Here is a 24,899-nt window from a genome sequence, read left to right as displayed (position 1 = left end):
ACAGGCCGTTGAAGCGGCATGTTATTTCGTGCATTATGAAGTATTACGCCTAATAACCCCCCTGAGTCATCCTTTAGCAACTGTGAGTACACCTGCAGTGTATTTCCATTGCATCACTACATTCTCACCTCCGCCGCAAGCATTAACCCTTAGCTGTGTGAGGGCACATCAAGATACCGCACTTAGCGCAAGCACTTCCCCTGTACTCGGGCGTATTATAATGAGCTCGCGGGGTCCTGGGGGCAGCAAGCGAGGGTCAAACAAAGCTCCAAATAGTTTTAAATAGTGTAGGAACACTCAAAACAGAGCAAACAATAGGCACGGAAAGGAAGCGTTTAGCAGACGCTGAAATGGATAACTAGACCACGTCTAAAGTTTGCATTACTGCACGTTTTTTATATCAGTTTGACAATAATTTGAAATTCGGTTTAAAAAGTGCAATGTACAGGATATATACACACAACTGCAAGTTTGGCACCATTGATTTTCCCTCAGAAAGTTAAGGCAACGTTTAAAAGTTACGTTTTATTCCGCTTTTAAATCATTCATCAAGTGATATCAAATGATAACAAGAGTTGCACATCACGATGGGGGACATATCTTATGTATACTCAAGGTATTGTGTTATCATTTTGACCAGTAAACCTGAACAAAAGTAAAGAATATTGTTTAGTTGTGTGAATACGCACAAACTGGTCGAAAAGCATCTGAAACTCCCTTCTCTTGAAGATTAAGCAATGTTGCGTCTGAACATCTGAACGCAACCCAACTCTTTCAAGTGGCGCGTAATAGCCGGCGCGTAAAAGGCACGCGACTGTTTTGAAATAAGACATGGTGCGTAACCGGTCTCGTTTTCGAAGAACAATAAACCTTTTATGCAACGTTGCCTAATGCAGCCTTAGTGAGAAAGCAGCCAACGCGACCGACACCGTCAGACTCTCTCACCTTTCTTGAACTCTTCCAGCATAGCGTCGAGCTTGGTGTCGTTGAAGACGAAATGCAAGGGATGGCTGTAGAACTTGGTTATCGTCTTCAGCGGGGTGCAGTCGTCGGGATCCACGAACGCAAGGTCCTTGACGAACAGTAGATCCACGATGTTGGACCTGTCGCCCTCGAACACAGGAATGCGCGTGTAGCCGCTCTCCATGATCTCGCTCATGGTGTTGAAATCGAGCGTGGCGTCGCCGGCGATCATGAAGCAATCGCGCAACGGGGTCATGACATCTTCCACGGTCTTAGTCCTGAGCTCCAGCGCGCCCTGAATGATGTTCAGCTCCTCTTTCACCAAGTCGTTGTAGGGATCCGTGACCCTCAACATCTCCAAGAGCTTCTCCCGGTTGTACACCGTGCCGATCTCCTGCCCGAGGAGGTAGTCGAGCAGTTTACTTACCGGATAGGACGCCGGGAAAGTGAGCAGCATGAAGAATTTGGTCAAGAAGATTGTATTCGCACCCACGGCGAGCCCGTGTCGTGAACATATCGCTTGAGGCACGATCTCTCCAAATATGACGATGCCGATGGTGGACATCACTACAGCTATCAATCCAGAACCGGCGATATCATCCAACAGGATGGTCAAGGTGGTGTTGACCAGAACGTTCCCCAGGAGAAGCGAGCAAAGCAGGTAGTTTCCCTGGCTCCTGACGGGCTCGATCTTCCTGGCGTAGTTCTTCTCCTTCTCCGTCCCGCAGTTCTGCACGATCTGCAGCTCCATGGGATCCAGCGCCATCAGACCCAAGTTCAAGCCGCTGAACATGCCCGAGAGGCAGAGCAGCATGGAGATGAAGATGACCTGGAGCCAGAAGGGGAGCAGGAACTTCTTCTCCTCCACCACGATCACTTTGGTGTCCTCTCCATCGTGATAGATCCACGTGTTCTCCATCCACGGGTCGTGCGCGCCCGCCGCGGCAGGTGTGGAGGTGGCGATGCACAGGTAGTACACTTTGCTCCTCTCCGTCTTCCGCAGGGGCTTGACCTCGATCTCCACGATGCCAGACGTCTTGCGGTTTAGGATGATGTTGGGCAGGATGAGGATATCCGAGGTCCTGATCCCACAGGGGTGCAAGCCCGACGTGTCCTCCTGGCTCTTGTTGTCCCCCGAGGAGCTGTCGATGGTGCCAATCACTCGGCTCCTCTCGTGCTCCGTGAAGGCGATTTTGGACCACGTCTCGTTGTTGATGTTTTGCCCGTACACCCTCAATCTCACCTGAGACCTCTCGCTGACCCGCAGATAGCCCCTGTCCATGAAGGAAATGTCGTTCGTGTCCTCCAGTCTGAGCCCGATGATGACCGTCTCCTCTCCCCCTCCTTCCTTGCCACTTGTGGGAGTAATTAAATAACTGCTTGCAGTTAAGAAAATCAGAGTAAAGGCTCGGACCCGGCTAAGTGACGCCATTTTTTGAGGGGGTACTGGAACCGACGGTTCTGCCATGTTGATAATGGACAGCCTCTTGAATGAAAGGGCTTTTAAAAATCAGAGCCAATCCGGCTTCATCTCCGCTGCGCGTCGCCTTGATTTGTGCATCAGGTCTCGCTGAGTCCCGCTACGCGGCTGAAACTGATCACACTCCAGCGAGAGCAGCGCGAACTCGTGCCTCCGCTGATGTCTCGGAGACGGGCGGGCGGAGCGGCCAATCAAGAGGCGCAGCTGGGCGGGGGGCGGGCCCCGCTCCGCAGGAACAGCCAATGAGCTTCGTAAATAGTCGCACTTAATGCAAATGAGCGCAAACAGAAGTTTCCTCGTGACTGTTTTTGGTGTTTTTAGAGGGATCTTTGCTGACAGCATCTTTGAATAGTGCCACGAAATAACTAACGAGATTACAGAGTGGTTCATCAAAGGCGTAGAGACGATCACACTTTTTACCAGTGCGTTTAATTGGTCTGCTTAACGTAGCGTACAGAGTACAGAGTGAATACAAGCATCTTAGGAGAATTATTGTATCAAAAGTGTGTACATAACAGTGGAAGTATGTGCTTAGCCCAGTGCACCACGTATCATGCAAATGTGTGTCAAATAGAAGTCAAATATTTATGTTGGATTTTAATAGTTGGACATTAAACGTTTGGGGCAGGGAGACAGGTTGAAACTAAATCTACATTAAATCACAGTTAAATTTATATATATATATGACATAGGCATGATAAAAGATTAACACGTAACAATTAGAAAAAAGTTATTTTTTCAACACCGAGACATAAAAGTGCTCATAGTTGAACCCAGAAACTCACGCAGTCATCCTAAAGAAATTAACAAAGCTATAAATTTATCGTGACTGCACAAAAACCTATAATGGGTAACTACATAGATAAGGCAGGGATTAGAGAGATCTTAAGAAATGCAAGACGTGCAAAGCCTATGAAAGGATGTAAAAATAATCGTGGAGTCAGATCTCCATATAGTGAACATTTTATCATTATCAGGGATCAGAGATCAGTCCAGACCAACAGAAAGTTGATTGATCATGAGTTATATTTCACAAGCCGTCTTCACAGGCAGGGAAAAATTCCCATGTTCGGTAAATTAGAGAGAATAAAAACTATGTTGAAAAACAGTTTGCTAATATTTTAGAACCCACATTCAACACAGAACGGGTCGATGAGTTCCCCCCCAACTTTAGGTCTCGTTGTGAAATTTTAAGAGCTGGGACTAGATTACATTTAAACATGCAAACGACATTTTAATAAAAAGTACGTCGCAGCTGAATATCCTACATCTAACAGGAATGCCCAAGCAGTCAGCTCAAATATATTTTTATTACAGCAATGGAAAAAGTGATTTTATTACAAAAGTTCAATAGACCATTTGTGTTTTACAATAAAGATTACAATAAAGATTAAAGCTGGCAGGTGAATGCTTTAGATGATGCAACTATATAGACCTGTGTGAGGTACTGGTCAATGCTGTACATCTCTCAGTAAGATTGCGGATGCATTTAAAACATTACTTGATTGACCGATTGCTTCTTGTTTTTCGTTGCATTGCCTTTTACTAAATGATAAGTAATACTGTATTAAAGTACATGTAGTATTATTGCACAAATCACAATTACAAGATTAGTTCTTTCTGATTCTGCTATTAAATTGGCTGGGATTTACTGGCAGCATGATTGCTGGTCTCCACAGCACCCCCCAGTGGAAGGAGTTACACGTGCACTGCCCATCTGCTGGACCAACTCAAAGGGATTCGCTGACACTGCCTGGAGAGAGGGGGAGATTCAAAGCACCGTACGGTCATGATTGACATCATTTGGGTTTATTAGACAGGACAATCCCATTACATCATAGGTACAGTAGAATGTATTGCATCCAAGAACTGATTAAAACGACAACCGTTCAATTTCGAGTCAAAACTTACAGGCAGGCCTCTTGGGTCATCTATAAGAAGGGAGTGCGTGTACATTGCCTGGCCAAAAACAAGTTGCCGTCCGGATTTAAGCAAGCAAATATTTACAATTAAGCGTTTTTTGTTGTATGTTCCAGGATTGGTTCAGCGGGCAAAGCATCAGGCTCAGCTTGCGAAATGTGAAAATGTTCCAGGATAACACTGGCAAGTTTTCAGATGTGCTGAGGAAATGTGAAAATCCCCAAAAAAAATCTTTAAAAAGTCTTTAACCTTGATTTTTATTGTGAATTTGTTGTGGCATAGGTTCAACGGTGTCGTGCAACGTTCAGATCTCAAATACACTGCGAGTGTACTTATTATATATTATATTTTGGTAGGCCTGAAGAATTGTGTGATAAAATGACATTTATATTTTTGCTTTTACTTACTTTTGCTTACTTAACGGGCTTCCATACACGTGTCCCCGATATGCAGTTAAAAAGACCATATTTATAGGCTTATATTTATATATATTTATTTTTACCATATTTAAAGGGAAAAATTTTAATCTAAAAAGTGTTTAAGAATAAAACCAAAGCAATTATCAAGACTTTATCTTTACATTAGCATTTTGAAAATGATGCTTCAGTGTTGAGAAGTAACTCTAAACAGTCCTTTCTTGTGTTTGAAGGGACTGAATCACCACCAGAGCTGGTAACACGCCACTCTTTGTTTGAAACCTCTGTGACCAAGGCTTTTTGGCTAGATAACCTCGCGTGTCTGCTGCTGAAGCTAAAGCAACTCGGGGATCCAATGAGCAATATTTTGAACGCAAATCTAAAATTACAACAAAAACCGATTTTACGATGAAAACTCAATTTGACCATTACGCAAAAGGCACGAGATATCGAGTGCGTTACCGAATATAAACTGAGGCATGTTGATACACTGGTAAGAAACGAGTCGCTTACCTTGGGTTTGGCCCAGCATCCTCCAGAGCCGGAGGGTTTCAGCTCCTGATGCTGAAATGTGAATTCTCCAGAAAACCTGGAGTTGCTCAAGATGCTGGCCACATCATCATCCACCTCCATCTCTTTATCTACCTAGAGAAGCACGTTAAAGTCTCCTAGTCATGCTTGCACACAACTGTTTAGAGTTTTTGGATTATCAAGTCTTCATTTATTGGTCACAGTTCTTTTATAAAGTATTTTAAAACGTAATTCATCGTTAGAGTGCAGCTGAATTTTCATTAGCCATTACATCATCCTTCAGAAATCACACTTATATGCTGATTCGTTGAAATGTTCAATATCCAGGTGTTAAGAACAGTTCTGTTACTTCATATTTCGGTGAAAATCATAACATCTCCGCTGAAGGAGTAATGCAGATCTAGATGTAGCTTACACACACCTTAAACGTATACTGGGCATCAAACTCGAAGCTCTCCTCCAGACCTGTAATTTCTCCATTGTACATGACCAGACAGGACTTCTTTTCTGAACCTTTTGGTAACTTGAAGAGCCGGTATGTGGCCGACACAAATTTGTAGTCACCTAAACAAATTTTAAAGTATTAAATTTAAAGTAAAACCACAAACTTCCACAATTATGTTCAAATGATCAACACATCAGGTTTTTTTAATACAATTATAAACTAAAGAACCACTTTTAAATGAACAACGAAAGATTGGTTTTTTTTTTTTTGGTCTTCTCAGTAGTTCTACACACATTTTTTGTGGTACATATGGGGCAAGTGTGGTATAAGAGCAGTCATTTACTCAACAACATATCATTTCAAACCTGTATGACTTACTTCTATGGAACATAAAAGATAATATCTTAAATAATGTTACATCCCCCCCCCCAAACAGTGTTAATAGTAAAATAAAGTTAAGTCACTAAAACTGTTTGGCTACCAACATTATTCAAAATATCTTTTGTGTTCAAAATATATATATATATAAAACCTTTTTGCTCTGCCAACAACAGAGGACTCAAAAAAAACTTTGGATTTCCATTTTCACTTTGCAGCAAACCCAGACAAGTGTAGTTAGTTCAATATAGCCTGGTTCCAACTATTCCCGTTAGAAGGTGGCACATTTTAAACATCTCACCAAGCAGGTTCTCCAGCTCCTCGTTGCTTACAGTGATGGTACTAGCGGTAACCAGTCGGGGTTTACAGAACCCAACCTCTTCAGCCAGCCGTATCAGGTCTTCCCAGCATAGTGCTCCACTGAGGCATTCACCTGATCAGTACAGTCCGTATCAGTGTCATTTAACACAGCGACACAAATAAACATGCAACACTGGGCAAGCAGGGTTTCTGCAGGTTTTATGTTACATTCATGACCAAGTAAGAAAGTGTAAGGAACACATTTAAGAGAACCCGTGTTCTCAAAGAGTTTTATTAGCTGTTGTTGGATTTTAAGAGCTTTTTTAAAGACTTTTAAAACAAAGAAAACAAGCTAAATAGGAAAAAAAAAGGTTATGTTCTTTCCTACCCCATAATACTTGGTTGGCCTTGAGGTCTTCTGGGATTCGAGCATCACTATAAACATCACTAAAGTACAGTTCCCCTCCATCCTAAAGACAGAGCAAATTAACATTTCTTAATGAGCTAAAGGAACAAAAGATATCCATATTTGTTAACATTTTGAAAGTAAGATGTTTTAGGCCAGGGGTTGTGAACGTTGTTTGTGGAGAGCTGCGGTTTTGTATCAGCCCCAATCAAACACACCTAATCAAGCTAACCGAGGTCTGAAAGGTTACTAGAAAAATACAGGTGATTTTCATTTCACTTACGTTCATCATTTACCATATTATTCTAGCATCTGAGAGTCAGCTGAATTTAGCACGAAGGTACCTTCAGAACACGATAAGCCTCCCTCAGGACACTGGCTTTATCTGGTGAGAGGTTCACCACACAGTTTGATCTTTTGAAAATAAAAGAGCAAAAACTAAGTAAACAAAATAAAAGTAAACAGTCCTGTGTCATCAACGTGTTTAGAACTAATTCGTCTTCACAAATGGGCTGCTATTTTGAAACTTACATGAGGACATCATATGACTTCTCCTCCAGACCTGCTTCTGTCAAGGCTTCGATGTAGCCTTGAACAAAATTCACATTTGGCTTTTTATAACCAAATCTTTGCATGTGGTAGTCAACGTATTTCCTGGCCACCTCAAGCTGTAAACCAAAAACACCCGAGCAGTTCACACACACCATCATGTCAAATGCATTTAGGATAATACATAAAAAAATATTAGTCATTAAATACTGTAGTTGACTGACAGCACAAATACATATATTCAATTTGATTAAATCTATTAATTATATTAATAAAAAAATAATAATAATAATAAATAATAAAAATAAAAAAAATAATATATATATATATATATATATATATATATATATATATATATATATATATATATATATATATCAATTATTAATCTCATATTTTGTTTAAAAAGACGACAGCAATTGTATTTCAAATGTATATTTTAAAATCAGTTTAGCTTGTTTTTTTTTTGTATTAAGCAAAATAGCAAAACAGAAATACACATTTACTAACTACTAATATAAAATAAGCCAAAAGCTTCACAGCATCACAGCGTTATCAGAAACTTCAAATGAACCTGGTCTTCAGTCATGTCAATGCCCGTGACGTGTCCCCTCTCTCCTACGATCTGGCTGAGCATGTAGCAGTCCCGTCCGCTCCCACACCCCAGATCCAGCACCCTGCAGCACTCCAGACACTCAGGGACCACCAGGCCACAGCCATAGTATCTGCCACCAAGTGGTCAAGAGCACTGAATCAGAAATATGTAAAACTCCAAGGAATTTCATGTCATTAGAGGTATTGTCAGAAAAAAAAAAACATAAATCGGTATTATGTTCATATAATAAACAAAAAGTCACGAGAAGTCATGGTCTACGGTGAATTTATAACAGCTAAAGGGTGTTGCTGAGGTGTATAGAGCTTTATAGTAAGAGCTGCTAACCGGATATCTACTTAAATAGAGTAGAGTTTAATTGCTTCTGTAGAGTAATTTATGACAGCGCCGACCAATCAGAATCATGGCCCGAATCTGTTTTATATGACTGGCATATCATATATTTTAGATGCAGTGTATTATCAGGGCAAGTGACCCTATTAAGCCCACTGAAATCAGTGAAGAGAGAGAGAGAGAGAGAGGGGGAGAGAGAGAGAGGGGGAGAGAGAGGGAGAGAGAGAGAGGGAGAGAGAGAGAGAGAGAGAGAGAGAGAGAGAGAGAGAGAGAGAGAGAGAGAGAGAGAGAGAGAGAGAGAGAGAGAGAGAGAGAGAGAGAGAGAGAGAGAGAGAGAGAGAGAGAGAGAGAGAGAGAGAGAGAGAGAGAGAGAGAGAGAGAGAGAGAGAGAGAGAGAGAGAGAGAGAGAGAGAGAGAGAGAGAGAGAGAGAGAGAGAGAGAGAGAGAGAGAGAGAGAGAGAGAGAGAGAGAGAGAGAGAGAGAGAGAGAGAGAGAGAGAGAGAGAGAGAGAGAGAGAGAGAGAGAGAGAGAGAGAGAGAGAGAGAGAGAGAGAGAGAGAGAGAGAGAGAGAGAGAGAGAGAGAGAGAGAGAGAGAGAGAGAGAGAGAGAGAGAGAGAGAGAGAGAGAGAGAGAGAGAGAGAGAGAGAGAGAGAGAGAGAGAGAGAGAGAGAGAGAGAGAGAGAGAGAGAGAGAGAGAGAGAGAGAGAGAGAGAGAGAGAGAGAGAGAGAGAGAGAGAGAGAGAGAGAGAGAGAGAGAGAGAGAGAGAGAGAGAGAGAGAGAGAGAGAGAGAGAGAGAGAGAGAGAGAGAGAGAGAGAGAGAGAGAGAGAGAGAGAGAGAGAGAGAGAGAGAGAGAGAGAGAGAGAGAGAGAGAGAGAGAGAGAGAGAGAGAGAGAGAGAGAGAGAGAGAGAGAGAGAGAGAGAGAGAGAGAGAGAGAGAGAGAGAGAGAGAGAGAGAGAGAGAGAGAGAGAGAGAGAGAGAGAGAGAGAGAGAGAGAGAGAGAGAGAGAGAGAGAGAGAGAGAGAGAGAGAGAGAGAGAGAGAGGAGAGAGAGAGAGAGGGAGAGAGGGAGAGAGGGAGAGAGAGAGGGAGAGTCATTTATAATGAATGCTGAACTTTCTAATAATAAAATAATCCAGCACAGCATCAACATAGATTTTGACAGCATGTTAGAATGATTTCTTGAAATATCATGTGCAATATATGTTTATCAAACAATAGGAAAACATGATAGTTTTTTGTGAAATCATCTTTGGTGCGCATAAGACCTGTCTATCTTACAGTTCCTTCCAAAATAATTCTAACTTCAGCAAATCACTTGTCTTTCTTTCAGACTGAAACTAGTGAGTTATATGGTTTATAAGCTTACTAAGGCCATTACATGACCATGTTTTACTCGAAGACATCTTAAACGCGCACGTATTAGCTGATATCATTCACCGAAGTAAACCTCACTTTGCAGCGACGTCTGGATGGATCTCAGCTATGACTTTTCTCACGTATGCAGGAACAGACTTAGCAGACGGGACACAGGCGTTGCTTTTCAGATCAGACACCGTCTTCAGTATCTTTCCGTAGTATTCCTGTATGTAACGATTCGTTGTTTTACACCACTGTCCGCATTAAACGCGTTTAACACAAGTCAGCAATTAAAATATTAAACTTATTATGATGGCTATGTGCATTGGCAGCGATGTATAAAATAACAACATGCACTGATAACTGCTTTACAAAATCGATTTTAAGTAAGTTTTGGGAAAAAAACACACCTTCACGTCATTGTAGACACGCGCAACAGCCGCGTTACTGCGAACAAGAATAATATTGCACTGAGAATACTTGACTTTGCTTTGTTACGGATGTCGGGAACAACTTTTACCTGACTGCTGTCTGCCCGTCTGCCATGATCGAGTAGGTGAAAGTCCTTCTCGACTTCCGTAAAGCATTGAACCAATCAGAGAGAGCGCATCATGCCGCAGCCCACGGAACTGGGATTATTGACCCGAGCTGTCAGGACTGTCGTGAGGATTATGCAATAAATGAGGAATACGATTTAACATAATAAAGTATATTATAATACAAAACACTATAGTAGTTACTTAGATTTCGGTCAAATTATCGATAATTTATTCAACATGGTACTGATACATGTTTTTAGTTTGTAAGTAAGATGAAATCACAAATCGTTCACGCATGCGCTTTTCAAACACACCGGCTAGCAGCTTTCAAATGATGGACCTCGCTTCACTAAACGATACGGTTTGGACTGAACAAAACATCACGTTCGTAAAGCGCCATAAATTCACACGATAAGAACAAACACGCCGTTAAATGTTTTTTTGTGCGTGTCTTAAGCATACACGTAATTTAATAAAGAATACAAGCCGTTTAAAACCCCTTCCTTTTTGGCCTCACTAACAGTTCTCTAAAAAGATCCGTTCACTGCACTGTTCAAAGGGCCGGTGACCGAACGGATCTTAGTTAGTGAACTGATTCAAAGATTCAAGTCACTGGAATGAATCAGAATCCCTACTAATGAAAGAAAAACACTCACACGTGTTGTTTTGATTTGATTTAATGAACAGTTTAGCGATTTTTTTAACAGATAAAAATATCAACCGCGTCATAACTCATTTGATTACATTGTTAGACGAAACAGCTGCAGGCTGTACAATATGACATAATATTTTAAGCCTTAAATGGGACGCATCAGAGCATTTAAGACTTTGAAAATCAGCATCTAATATTAATTTAATATATCAGAGTTAATATATCAGAGAAAGAGATTGATTAGGTATCGGTCTCCAAGCTAGCTCTAATAATAATAATAATAATAATAATAATAGATTGTCATCACAGAGACACCGGTAAGAGCAGCAAATCTCTTTTCTAATAACATTCATTAGGGCGGTGAAATAAATTAACTTGGAGAGCTTTGAAAGCGGTGTTCAGAGGTCATGGAGGACCTTGAAACTGAAGCTACTTTGGTGCAGAAGTACAAAAATAGATCATCATATCATTACATACATGGCTCATTAGTATGCATGTGAATATAAAATCAAGGCACAGTTTTTATATAAAACTATATTCGATGAGGCTAAGGTTTAAAAAGTCACTTGACAACTGGCATGCGAAACCATATTTAGAGTGGTTGTAACAGTGCAAAATTGAAATAAAAGGCACTTGAAAAAAAAACCATGTTACCACCATAAAGCTTAATCAAATCTGTACCCATATGTGTTCATCAAGTTCAACGAGATGTGCTTTACACAAAGATTCATGTATATTATCATTTTACAAACATCAAAGTGTTTCTGTCTTTGGAGTTCACTTGAATAGGTTCAATCAGAAATTAAAAAAAAATAATAATAATTTAATCGGTAGCTTATATCAATGACTAAACACCTAAAAGAACCGACTTAATGCAGTAAACGCTTGTGTGCTAAAGACACCTCCCTTTGGCAAGGCTTTCATCCCTACAGGTTCAAAAGGAATATTGATTATGTATGTATGGATGTATGCTTGCAATCAAAAACCGATGATTAGTAGTAATAAAGCAGCTCCAAGCCCAATTCTAACATCGGCCCCGTATCACCATCTGTATAGCCTAGTTTGGCTACAGAAACTCAGATTTATAAATCAAACTGGTTCTGAACACCAAATACACATTAATAATTCATCAGAGTACACGGCAGCCAAAAGAGCACAATATAAACAGACAGAATGTGAATTAAGACTGTACGTAAATACCTTGCATTTGAAATGAATAATCATGAATACGACTCATTCAGAAGAACGCGATTGTGCAAAACAAAAAAAAACCACACCAATAAGATTCGTCCCATCACATTATGGAAAGTCACCATGGACATTAAAAGCACATGGTGTTTTTCTGGTGTTCAGTCAGTTTTTAGATTGCTCTTCGACCGTCCCGAGGACACAACGTTTAGCGCACTAGTGTTTACATATTTCGAAGCTCGGTTAAAGTCTGGTCACGTTTCAATTTCAGCAAAATTTCGAAGGTAAAACTGGTCCGTTCTCAATAGCGTGGCAACGCGCATAGCACTGCTCACGCGGAAGTCAATATCCAACCGAGCAGCTTTCTACTGAATTCACATTATTGTACATGAATCTGAAAGCTTCGTTTTCATGTTCGCTCGATTTCAATTCATTGAATTCCCCCACAAAGCTGCGCAGAGTAAATGCGGCCGTACCTGGAGGATGTCTTACGATGCGCACAAGTACTGTCAGGCAGATCGTATTCACAAGCTGAACGCAAACGACTGCCACCAAGAAGAAACGATGAATATTCCATGCGTTTCTGAGCTGCGGATGTATTGAGGGTATTTTTCTTTTGCTGTGCTGCACGTACAAACGTGTTGTACGGCTACGACAGACTGCGATTCGATTTACAGCACCTTTACATATTAAATAAAAACATTAAAACAAACTAAATATTTTGTGGATGTTTTCTACTCCGCCATTTTACTACGCAATGTCAGAACTACGACGACTCAACTCGTAAATACGAATCTCCCGGGGAATACCTGAATGCACCGCTACAGCACCACGTGTATCGTCTAGTGGAGCACTTGGAGCCCGTATTTGCGCACTTTTAAGATTCTGAACCGCATTAAAAAGACGGAACAACGGTGTAGAGAAAATCCAATCGTTTCCATTGCATGCTTACAAACAAGTGTACATATTGTGCAATTGCTCAGCAAAGTCTTTGCTTGCTCCTGCACTGCATGCCGCAGCTTCCCTGTACGTCTTGTCCTCCTCTCGCCTTAGCTTGACGATTCTGTGTTGCTATGTAGCGGACCCTCTTGTTCATTAATTGTGTGCAAATAGAGGCAGAGCGGGTGATTCTTAGATTGCGACATTGGCGATGCTCCACGCTCTACCCTGTTTTCTGGGGACAGAGTTCCCTGATTTTCCTCTCCGTAAGAACGGAGGCCGCACTCCTCGCAGAAATCCTCCTGGTCCTCGTCGCTCAAAAGCCCCTCGAATTCTTTGGGCTCGTGGCTCTCCAAGCCTCGTCCGCAAACACACACCTCAATCCCAGAGTCCCCTGTGAATCTGCGGTGTCTTCCCACACTCCTCTCTTTCTCTTCAGGTATCGGCACGTTCCTAAACGGCTCCTTCCTGCAGTCGTTCTGCTTCTCCGCGCTGGGAGGCTGCTGAGCGCCTCCCGAGTCCTGCTCTAGCTCCATCTCGCCCTTGCCGTCTTCTTTCTGGTGGTACCCGTCAGAGGTGTGGATGTCCTCGAGGCTGGGTCTGGAGCAGAGCGTTTCAGATGCAGGCGGCACTGGAGTGGTCCGTCCGGGTGCGCAGTGTGCATCCTGCTGCTCGGTGGTTAAAGGGCTCGTGTAGGTCGGAGGGCCCGTGTTTAAGGCACTATATGGAGGAGGGGGCGTAGCCGGCCGATGCACTACCTCCTCGTACTCTGGAAGGAGATAGTTGGGTAGGAATCCTAAAAGAGAAAGAATGGTGAGAAAATGTCTGAGAAAAGCAAGGGGAATTTAAAGCAAATCAAAATTCAGACTTTGTTATGGTTGAAGAGCTAAAGTTGTAACTACTTCTGAAGGGGTAATCTCTTGTTTTTTCAAAACTGTCTCATAACTTAATAAAAGTTCATTTCTGCTACATTTAAAAACAAAATCGTGCTTTGGCAAGTCATAATTACGACTGCATTTGATTATGCAATTTATGACATATTTCGAAGATAAGTCGAAATTATGACAAAACTCATACGACTGTCAATTTTGACTAAATTATGACATACAAATTTATGGCAAAGTCATAACTGAAATCGTTATTAACGGTCATAGTTATCACAGTATATCATAGTTTTGGTTTCTGATCATTTTTATTAGAATTAGAATTTAGAAATGTATTACACCTTGATTTAACGTAGATTTATGCCCTTTTTTATTATTTTCCATTTATTTCAAATGTTTTTCCACTTTGTCTTCAACTTTTCTTTTCAACTTTTGACTAGGCATTTCATAAATTTCAACATCTGATGTCAATTTCAGCTTTTAGTGGCAGAAATTGACTGCAGCGCTTTCTTCCCTAGGGAGAACACAATATTTTGAATAGTTTTCAACTCTTTATGATCACTCAGAGTTCCTTTTTGAGTGAAATAACCCTTTAAACGAGAAAATGTATAGCCTGTTTTTTAACGTGCACCATTTTTAACAGACTGTTAATACGCAAACCCCAAAATACCAAGTTTATCAGCTCATCCCATCAACAATCAGTGTGACGCATCGGATTTTGTGAGCTGTCCTTGATCCATGGCTGATGAAAACAGACTGCACTTTATTACAGAATGTCCAGTTTTGTGCTTTGAGACTGTTGTTACATTAAACACATCTATTGTCTCTCTGGGTAAACATTAACATAAATGACATTAATGACTATCATTTTCTAATTTAAAAAAAAATAGCTGTATCAGCAATTATGAAACGCAAACTATGTATGTCTGTCTGAAGACTGATAAATACAATTTAATACTCCTGTGTGTTTCATTCAGAAGGATTGCTATATTTATAATACCATTATAAACCCACCTAGTTACAAGGCTTTTATAATGCTATTTATAACCACTATCCATCTTACTGTGGTCTAGTACAGTAAAAAGCTACGCATTCGATCATAAATAAATAAATGACATGAAAGCAGGAAAATGCAGTTAGATATCAGCACTGTAATCAAACCCAGTAAAGCTATACATGTCTACTATAGGGCAGGTAATGCATGTTCTGCGAGGTTCACTGCGTACGCTTCAGGTACTGAAACTATCATAAGCAAGCATTTTATGACACAATCTCAAGATTAAATAATAAAAAGCCATAAAATGATAAAGCAAAATAACTCAACTGATGTAGTTATCATCACGTGACGTGCTCACAACACAGATGATATTAGCACTGTCTGTACTCTGGTGTACTCTGACGCACTAAATGTCTATTTTTGAGGAGTTTATTTACAAAAAACAGATAACTCTTAGAGATTAACAGGTTTTTCAAAACCCATTTTTTATTACTTTATCTATTGTGTTTTATTGTGTTCGCTGTATGTTTTAGTTATTTGTAAACTAATCAAAATAACCCAGCTGCAGTTTGATTGAGATTACACAGAATGCACAAAGAAAATTGTTAAAAATCAAGTTTTTTTTTCAGAACTTTTAGCGGTTGTAATACAAATATCATTGCGCGCTTGTGTTGTTTGCCTTTTTTTTAAATCACAGCCAGTTCATGCAAGACAAGTATTTTCACTGAGAACAGGGATACAGATATTACTCATAATATTAATCATGCAATTATTTGCACGGTTAATTTTTTAAGATGCTTGACATGCGAACCGACGTGCATTAAATACGGACTCTGATCAAACCTTGCGTCCCATGGCGTGAAAAAACCCCTCAAGCTAAATGTTTGATACGCTGGTGTTTCACACATGCTCTCACTGAGGGTAAACAAAAGGCAGCAGGTGCAGAGTAGGAGGTGTAGGTGTATACGAATCGTCTCGTCTTTCAGCAAAATCAGGTCAAGCCCAAATAAGTCTTTCTGAGAAAACCTTTCACTCTCAATCCAAACGCATACTGAGAATACACACTGAAATATACTAACAGAAAATACATGCGATTCATTATGTAATTAATTAGATAAAATGCCACAAATTAATACTAATTATTTGATTTCGCTCTACACAAACAAATCATAATCTAGCAAATGAAATACGTTTCCACTTTACATTAGGTGGCCTTAACCGCTGTGTGCTTTTGTTTAAATTAATAATTTAATGCAATGCACTTATTGCGTACATGCATGTTTTTATATTGTACTTATATTTGTAAAAATGCATGTAATTACACCTGAAAATGAATTTCTGTGATTACATGTATAATTACCAACCAAACCTGCCCCTAACCATACCCGCATCCCACCTCAATAGCAGCAAAACTGTTTTGCGATACAACATGAGCGCAATAAGTACACTGTGCTTATTTTTTTTATGCGAGTACATAGCAGTTACGGCCACCTAATATAAGCCGGGGACTTTTATTCTACGTAGTATGCAAATAAAGAAGAACACAGGCTATTTTCGAATTCCTTTTCAGGTTTTAAGAATAAAGAAACGCTAAATAAATGAGGTTAAAAACTAATAGTATGGATGACATTACTGTAGTAGAAGGGCAGCGAGGTGTAGTTGTGAACCTCTCTGTAGGCAATGAGGTTGATCTCATGCTGCCGTTGTTGTTGTTGCAGTCTGTGTTTGGTGCGTCGATGATGACAAACGCAGCAGCAGCTCAGGATGAAGATGATGGCCCACACCAGCCAGAACCCTGAAAAAAATAAACCCCCGAGAAATAACACCAGCGAAATATTTTAAATATGTCTTTGTACTCTATACTGCTACTTAAAACCTGACTAATTCCTCTTACGCTAAATCCAGGGCTAATGCGCAAACGGTCACACTCTCTGCGTAACGATTTGTGAGTCTCGTCGTTTTTTACTCCACACTTTCAAGGTCAAGCATCTTAAGCTTTTCTCCTCATTTTGGCGTGCTCTTAAAGAAGTAGCTCACCCAAAAATGAAATTCGACCATCGTTTCCTCGCCCTCGAGTAGTTCCAAACCTGTATGAATTTCTTTGTTGCGCAGAACACAAAAGGGAGATATTTTTTTTAACAAATGGTGGTAACCGGGCTGTTTTGGGTCACCGTCGCCATCCATAGAATTTTTTTTCCTACTATGAAAGGCAATGGTGACCAAAACAGCCCGGTTACAAACTTTTTTCAAAATATCTTCCTTTGTGAACAAAGAAATTCATAGAGGTTTGGAACTACTCTAGGGCGAGGAAACGATGACAGAATTAAAATTTTTCTATTTCTTGGTCTCATTTATTCAACCAGGACACAATCAAGAAATTCACCTGATGATTCGATTCAAGTTTCACTTCCCTTCACGTCTTCAAGTCTCTACGAATTCCCGGCAAACATTTTCACCTACAATGACGATACAATAAGAAGGATGTACTTACACCAGAGTTCATAGTAGTAGCTGCAGCACTGGGACTCTCCACAGCAGTGTCCCGTCTCGCACACGTAGCTTTTATTATTCACACCCTCACAGTGGAGAACCTGCTAGGGAACAAAAACAACATCAAGATAAATGCTGAATCCACAAAACGTTTACCACTATAACCGCAAATTATAACAGAACAGTTCACCCTAAAATAATTATTTATTGAAAATGTGCTCACCCTCAGGCCATTCAATACAAATGGATGAAGATTTCAAGAAATGTAGCGTTATGTGACTTACTCATCGTTGCTGTCAGAATAAGAGTCCAAACAACAGCTGATAAACCCATCTCAGTAATCCTCTCGCTCCAGTCCATCAGTCAACATCTTGAAAAGTAAAAAGCTGAGACATTTCGACTTTAACGCTTCTAACTCAAATGCAAGTTCACTGTACTGTTTTTATAGAGAACGTGATGTAAAGCTACATTTCTCCAAAATCTTGGATGGCCTGAGGGGAAAGCAAATTCTCAGCACATTTTTCATTTCTGGGTTAACTATTCCTTAAACTAGTGATAAACTCATCACTCTGCGTGATAAACTAATCACGGTGCCTAATGGGTGCGATTTGTGTTTGTATCTGTGTGAAATAAAGCATCAGAATGTGTCAGGTAAAAAAAAAAACCTGAATCAAAACATTTTAACAGAAAAGTTGATCGGTGGCAAATACAAATGTAACAACAAAAATGAACTGGTGTACAGAACATTGTTATACCATTGAGTCCAGCAAAAAGTCATGTGGAGTATCAAAAACATTTTCTCTACACCTTAAATACATACAATTCAAGATAAAAAAAAGAACATATCTTTGCAACCTGAAATAACCTTAGATCCGGGGATAAAAGCGTCACGTTAGAGAACAAAGCGCTGGTTTCAAAATCCAGTCTTTTCATGTTAAATCCAAATATAAAAGAACAAAAGCCACCTGAACATTTCATATTTGATAAAGTCACATTGTCGGCGTTGTGCCCTGCAAAATCTGACAATTACCTAACCTTTTGAAACAGCGTTCTTTCCCTTTCTAAAGTAAATCCAGTTAAACATTAAGCACACCCAGTTGCCATAAAGAATATAAAGACTACAGCTAGATCACAACAAAACAAGCAGAAACCTTCAAAAGGCACGTTTGTTTCATTTCGGTTAAAAGTTAGGCGACCCAGTTCTCTACCATTCTTGCCTCCTGCTGCAGTATAGACATGATACTCCACAGTCCTTCAGCAGCCTTGTGAAAGTCCTTTCAGCACAGCAGTCATGATACACAGCGGAGAGGAACACACACACACACACACACACACACTTCACTCAAGGGCCAGGGATTGGTGTACGGAAAGTTACAGGCGGTAAAGGACTGTAAGGAGGGCTGCATTATAATGAGATGATCCCTCAATGAGGGAGTAGACAGTTTAAAATAACATAAGGAGGTAACAAAAAAAGACACACACTGTTTTGTCCCGTCTCTGTTAGATCCTGTAACATACCTAAACTTCCTTTGCCTTTTTGCTGTTTAGTTTGCCTATAAGTAATTATATATATATATATATATATATATATATATATATATATATATATATATATATATATATATATATATATATATATATATATATATAACCAATAAACTTTAATGAACCATTTTTAAAGGTGGTTTTCTCCATGATCATCTCATGGTGGGTTCAGAGAAAAGTCAGCAGATGAGCAAGAAAGTATTTTAATACAAAAAAAAAATGAAATGGAAAGGTTTTGTGCAGGCCGTTTCAAAGCAAGCAAGCTTATACCACTAACTTTGAACTACGATAATCTTGCTATGTCAGTAGCCTAACAAATAGAAAAATTCTGTTAAATAATCCCGATATACATTATGCTTTTCTTGCCATTTTGCCAATTTTACAAAATACTGTTGTTCGTACACAAGAAGCGCACAAAAGCTGTTGCTGTGGTAACAAACAACATTACCTTTCACAATACTCGCTTGACTAATATTTATTTGAGGAATAGTGTTCATAATGGGCTATTGAGTTCATGCTTGCTGGTCCTGCAATGCCTATTGATTTAGCCGATTTTAATAAATATGTCAATATTGGCTAATGCTGCTTAAATCAGCGTGACCATCTATTTTACACCTTACATTATAAAGATGCACGAGGACAGTCAGTACGTTAAAAGTAATAAGTTAAAGCAGTTCACTTAAGTTGTTAAATGAACAATTAAGTATACGAGCGAAAAATGTCGCCAAACTATTGTGTTAAGGAATGGTTTACCCAAAAATGAAAATTACCCCACATTTTACTCGCTATTTTTTTTTTTAAACTGACTTTCTAGCAACCACAGCCGACTGTTTTAACCACGAGTTTACGCAAGACAGCCATTACTAAGCCGTCCGCCGTAGACCATAGCCACAGAAGTCTCCATTCTGCTGATCAGGTCAAGTGTAGCCCCATGACCCCGTGCCTCATCCTTGAGAACATTCTTTTCCAGGACTGTCACAGCACTTTGAGTGTATCGTTTATCACCAAGCACAAATATCCACAACTAACCAGCGCTGACTCTGCAACACGAGACTGGACATACTGTTTCTGGATATTATTAAGCACACAGTGACCCAAAAAAACTATTTGGACACTTAAGCCAAACACAATGAATCACATTCTACTGAATACTAAATATCAAGCCGTGTGGAATCTGCAAACAAATGACGCAAGCCCTTTTCTCAGAACCATTTCAGCTTTTCTGACCTATTTTTACAATATATTTTTGTTACCAAATGGTGTCAAGGTCATTATAAGTGCATGACGTCTTTAGCTGACCCCAAGTATCCCGACAGCGCAGCCAAACACAACCACTATTGAAAATCAAGTTTCTTTGCCTTCTTTCAAATAAATAGCATTTAATAATTTTATTTAGTTTTCAAAAACACGCGTGTAGCATCTGAGAGACCTTGGCAAATTGAATTCACTCTTTGCGGCTGTGGACGCTCTCTCCATATCCGGTTTCGTTGCCAGAAAACATTATATCACAAACTAATTGAAGTTTAATAGGTTATAATGAGAAGCTGCTGAAAGCGGCGGACAACGCTGGCCTGTCTAATAACGGTACTTGACTGGTTTTCCACAGTCTTAGTGAGAAGTGGAGTATCAGTGACAGCATACGATACCATAATCCTGTACCTCAACTGGCTGTGGACACTTAACAGCACTTGATTAACTTGGCCACCAGCGTGTAACGTTCATCTCAGCTTTCATTCTCTTCATCAATGTCAAATATCTCAATAAGTAACGCAAGAGATGAACGCTAACACGGAGTCAGCTAAGACTCAAGAGTCTTCTGGGTACACATGGGGTTTTAATTCTTATTTGGAGGAGGAACACAAGCGATCTGTATTACACAACACACTCCTCGGAAGAATCCTGTTTAAGTTGCAAGGCTTGTCTTCAGGTTATGTGGTCGACTGATGGAACGACAGACAGTCTGTAGTTAACCTGCTTCGGTGCTGTCGTTACATCTTCACAGGTTTAGGGCTGTGTTTTTATATCACCACGTTTCAGTAGGGTTAAACGTAAATAGCCTATTAGGTTTCAAGGAACAGCATTGCATAACTACAGCTGTTCTAGAAGCAGACTATTCCTATATAGTAAAAAAAAGAAGCCATTTTATATGTACCCGCAAAGCCACTTTAGAAACCAGTCTGGAAGCATTTTTTCTTCTTTCCTGTGTATTTTTCTCCTCACGCATGCCAGCCAATCACTTTTTCTTGACTTTGCGTTTACTTGTATGCCCTGACAAATCCCCAACACTGAGTTAACCCAAACTCAGAAGTGATACACATGTAAAACTTGACAAATCTTGAATGACCAAAAAAAAAAAAAAAAAAAAAAAAAAAAACCTCTACAGGAACATCAAATCAATAGAGGCCTACACAATCATCAGAACCCGCTCATGTGCTTTCACTAAAAGTGTCCTAACGGTCTATACTTCTTTTTGAACTTCAATTACATCCAAATAATTCAATTGAATTAAAGTATGAACCTCAGTACCTGACAAAAAATAAAATAAAACAAATACACCAGTATCTCTTTACACAACACAGTCTTCATAATTTGTAGGCGCATTATAAAACCTAGTGTTATTGTTCTGTTTATCCTGCTCTATAAAACGTAAACCGCATTACAACATTCAACATATAGGAGCTCTATTTGCAGTTTTTTTTTTTAAAAATTAAAAAAATACTGTAGACACCTTGCTAGTATCAAAATATATTTGCATATATTTTAATAAAACTCAGTATCACAGAAATCGCAGACAAAAGCCTAGATTGTAGTAACTCTGATCCCCACTCAGGAGGAAAATGAATCACTCAGCACATTTTATCGATGAATCCACTTCTTTGAACTACAGACAAGAGAGATTAGCACAGTCTTCATCATGATAACTAAATCCATAGACCTTTGTAAAAGATAGACACAATGTATACGTGACAGGTCTGTGGATTAATGGCTGCTTCAACACAACTGCTGAATCAGTTTTATTGGATATAAACGGTTACTTTGCACTCGCGCCGATTCATTTACATTCACAACAGTTCATTCTATTTTAAATTGAACCCATTTCATCTTGAAATGCGTGGCAGCTGCATAGCAGACTTTTGTTTACCGAACTCGGCCCTGGTTTACTATTAGGCCGTGTCTCAAAACCTATACAGGCGTCTACCCGAGCAGCACTTTCGCCGTCACCGTCATGCCCCCAACATGCAGCCTAGCAAGCAACCAACTCGGGTTTGAGACGCGGCCCCGCGCTTCCGCGACCTGACGCGAGACTATTGGTCGGCACGCGAGGCTCGGAACAAACAGATGTATCGGGTTGCAAAAGAAATAAAAAGTTGGACGCTGTTAAGGACGCGACCGGTTACCGCGCGCGACAAACTGCGGATGAAAGATGCAAAGTGTTCATTAGTGCAACAGCACAAATAAAGTTTGACGGCAGAAGACTTTTCTCACCTCGTAGACAGTTGCCTCGGTGGGGTTGGCAGATCCAGCGATATATAAAAACAAGCCCATTTTAAACAGGCTGATAGGACATTACAGTGTCTCGGTGTCGACTTTGGTCGCAAGGGCTATCGCCGCGTATTGTTCCTCAACGCGTGCAAGGCTCTCGCTCACGCGCCTCTCGTCTTCTGCTGTTATTGGGACATGAAGGGAGGCACAGCAGTGGAGCGGCAGCGTGCGCTCCGTGCCACTGGTCGCCCCCGACTATTACACAAGCGGGTCCCTGCGAACTGTAGTTCAGAAACAGCTGGGTGTGGCGCGGTCACATCCTACGCCATGTGCGCAACGTGATGATGGGACAGACTGCGCTTCGATCCGCCCACCGAGGCAGCGCTCGCAGCGGCAGTGGGGATTTGAATCATCTCAGCGACTCAATTGAATCGGTTTACCAAAAAGAATCACTCGCTGAATCGATCGTCGATTGCATCGAAACGCCGATAGGGGGCGGAAACGTGTTTATCTATTTATTTATATATTTAGTTATTTTCTGACCATGGACAACAAAACCAGTCTGAACGTGATGATTTTCGCCATAAAAGAAAGGTGTATCATTTTTAACCCATAGAATGTACAGTCTGCTGTTGCTACAAATGTACCCGTGCTACTTAAGGTCCGTTTGCTAGAGTAGAAGTACTCTGACACTAACATGACATATAATTAGAAGAAGGTATACAGGGCATACAGAACATTTTTAGTGTGTTTTAAGATAAAATGCTGGACGGGTTTTTTAACTAGTTTATGGACGGTGTTATCAGTTGGGTGAAACAGTCATAACTGTCCTAAATTGTGAATAAGACACAGCTGTTGACCAACCGGAAGCAGGGATTGGAGATTTTTCACACTTTCACATTTTTTCATGTTAACATTTATATTGACTGTATCATGCATATTGCCTATTTATGCATATTGAGTCTCTATTAGTGAGTATTTTAACAATAATGGACTGGCCATAGGCTTATTAACTTCCACTGTAATTACCTGACTGCAACCCATGTAAATATTACTTTAAAAAGTTTTAATAATAATAGTTTTTTCTACAATTACGTGGTTAATGTGGTACAGTGAATGGAATATGTAAAGACATACATCATGCTCTACAAAAGACAAATATAAGAGTGTTTCTGTTACGTGTCAAATCGTACTTTTATTTTGACAGGTTGCTGAGAAGATTCGAGTTTAGCGGTAAATTTAAAACTTCCCTGTTAACACAGGCAACAGCATTCCGTCTTTTTTCCCGGAAAATCGACATTCACACATCCATTACAAAATACTGGTAATTTCTTGAAGATTTCATCATTAACCTCTAAACATATAACATTAACATCCAATCAAAGTAGGCCCAATAAATTCTACCAAGTAGCCGTGATGTGCGCTTTCCGTGAAGACACGGAAGTTTCAGCAAAGGATAAATGGATTTCAAGCAATAAAAATCACTTGCACTACATCTGCTACTAAATTTACTTTAAAATGGCTATCCCTGTACAGCTTTGACCAAGTATTGCTTTATTTTGACTGAGCTTTCGATGTTATTAGGGGAAATGATGAGGAGTGCGCCGCATCGCTTCCATTATGAGCGCGCGAAGGACGTCACATTTTGAACAGCTCCTAAAAGTTCTTCTCAGCTGACGACAAATTTCTTCATAAGGAGATGCGTTTTAAATTCATTGTCGTTCCAGATGAATGACATTTCTTTTATTTCTGTAAACAGTGCAGAAAGAATGCGTCGTCTGCATCGAAATGTTCTGATTGGCTGAGTAGACCTCTTACGTCACCGCGTCCTGAAGTCGTACCTGTGTTTAATTTCACACGCAGCAGAATTCCGGCAAAGCTACTGGTAATGTGTTACAATTTCTCATTCTGTTAAAATGCCAGAACGAATTTACCGGGATTTTAAAAAAGGGCCTGTTCGCACATGATCTCTCCCCTGCAATTTACCGTTAATTTTCCGGAAAAGTCTGTGTGTGTAAAGGCCTTCTGTCTCTGTGTAACACACACGATCAGTTCTCAGGTACCGACATTTGAAATTGATTTATTTGATGTGAATTGGTACTCAGTAGCACCGACGCAATTCGGTCGGTACCATAGACTGTAAAAAAAGATGGACGACGCGACTCCGCTTCCTTCCGCTACAGAAAGTGAAGAAAAAAAACATTCCCATCTTGTGAAAATGACGTCATTGGAGCCTGAGCACGTAATAGTTTGTGAGGTGGAGCCGTGGAGCCAAAGTCCCGCCCACACCCTCGCGGACCTAATCATAAGATCACAACCACGACACCACGGTTTTATAACGTCAAATAATCTTTTTAGCGAACACTTGAACATACATCAGCACGACAATAACTACCTCAAATGACGGAAACTAATCAAATTATATAGTTTGTCTCATGTCCCATTAGATTACATGGAGAGGGCGGGGTTTATAACCTATACTGCAGTCTG

The 24,899-nt window shown here is 40.2% G+C and overlaps 3 protein-coding genes across 9 annotated transcripts in view; all 3 read right to left on the bottom strand.

Annotated features, from left to right (window-relative positions):
- cnnm2b (cyclin and CBS domain divalent metal cation transport mediator 2b) overlaps window positions 1–3,587 on the bottom strand; it is a 29,406-nt gene extending 25,819 nt beyond the window's left edge. For both annotated transcript variants that reach the window (XM_043234976.1, XM_043234986.1), the window contains exon 1: window positions 946–3,587. In XM_043234976.1, coding sequence (XP_043090911.1) covers window positions 946–2,431 — 1,486 coding nt within the window. In that variant the 5' untranslated portion in view covers window positions 2,432–3,587. The remainder of the gene's footprint in view (window positions 1–945) is intronic.
- Window positions 3,588–3,734: 147 nt separating this feature from the next.
- as3mt (arsenite methyltransferase) lies at window positions 3,735–10,331 on the bottom strand. The gene is made up of 11 exons (XM_043234996.1): window positions 10,213–10,331; window positions 10,103–10,139; window positions 9,789–9,916; window positions 7,963–8,113; window positions 7,371–7,507; window positions 7,184–7,253; window positions 6,822–6,903; window positions 6,435–6,566; window positions 5,732–5,874; window positions 5,293–5,424; window positions 3,735–4,196 (listed from the first exon to the last, which is right to left on the bottom strand). The coding sequence occupies exons 1-11, from the start codon at window positions 10,236–10,238 to the stop codon at window positions 4,092–4,094; spliced, it is 1,143 nt and encodes a 380-aa protein (XP_043090931.1). The 5' UTR covers window positions 10,239–10,331; the 3' UTR covers window positions 3,735–4,091.
- Window positions 10,332–10,892: 561 nt separating this feature from the next.
- wbp1lb (WW domain binding protein 1-like b) lies at window positions 10,893–22,758 on the bottom strand. 6 transcript variants are annotated; one of them, XM_043235014.1, is made up of 4 exons: window positions 22,413–22,758; window positions 17,383–17,482; window positions 16,525–16,686; window positions 10,893–13,806 (listed from the first exon to the last, which is right to left on the bottom strand). In XM_043235014.1, exons 1-4 carry the CDS (start codon window positions 22,470–22,472, stop codon window positions 13,121–13,123), a joined length of 1,008 nt encoding a protein of 335 aa, XP_043090949.1. In that variant the 5' UTR covers window positions 22,473–22,758; the 3' UTR covers window positions 10,893–13,120. The 6 variants fall into 6 exon arrangements, with proteins under 6 accessions (XP_043090949.1, XP_043090941.1, XP_043090956.1 ...); XM_043235006.1 differs by having other exon boundaries at window positions 17,383–17,485; window positions 22,413–22,757; XM_043235021.1 differs by lacking the exon at window positions 22,413–22,758 and adding an exon at window positions 18,590–18,639 and having other exon boundaries at window positions 17,383–17,485.
- Window positions 22,759–24,899: the final 2,141 nt, after the last annotated feature.

The sequence above is a fragment of the Puntigrus tetrazona genome, chromosome 1, assembly GCF_018831695.1.
Source record: "Puntigrus tetrazona isolate hp1 chromosome 1, ASM1883169v1, whole genome shotgun sequence".
NCBI lineage: Eukaryota > Metazoa > Chordata > Actinopteri > Cypriniformes > Cyprinidae > Puntigrus > Puntigrus tetrazona.
The sequence above is the reverse complement of the archived record's forward strand: the minus strand, read 5'-3'. Positions and strand labels throughout refer to the sequence as shown.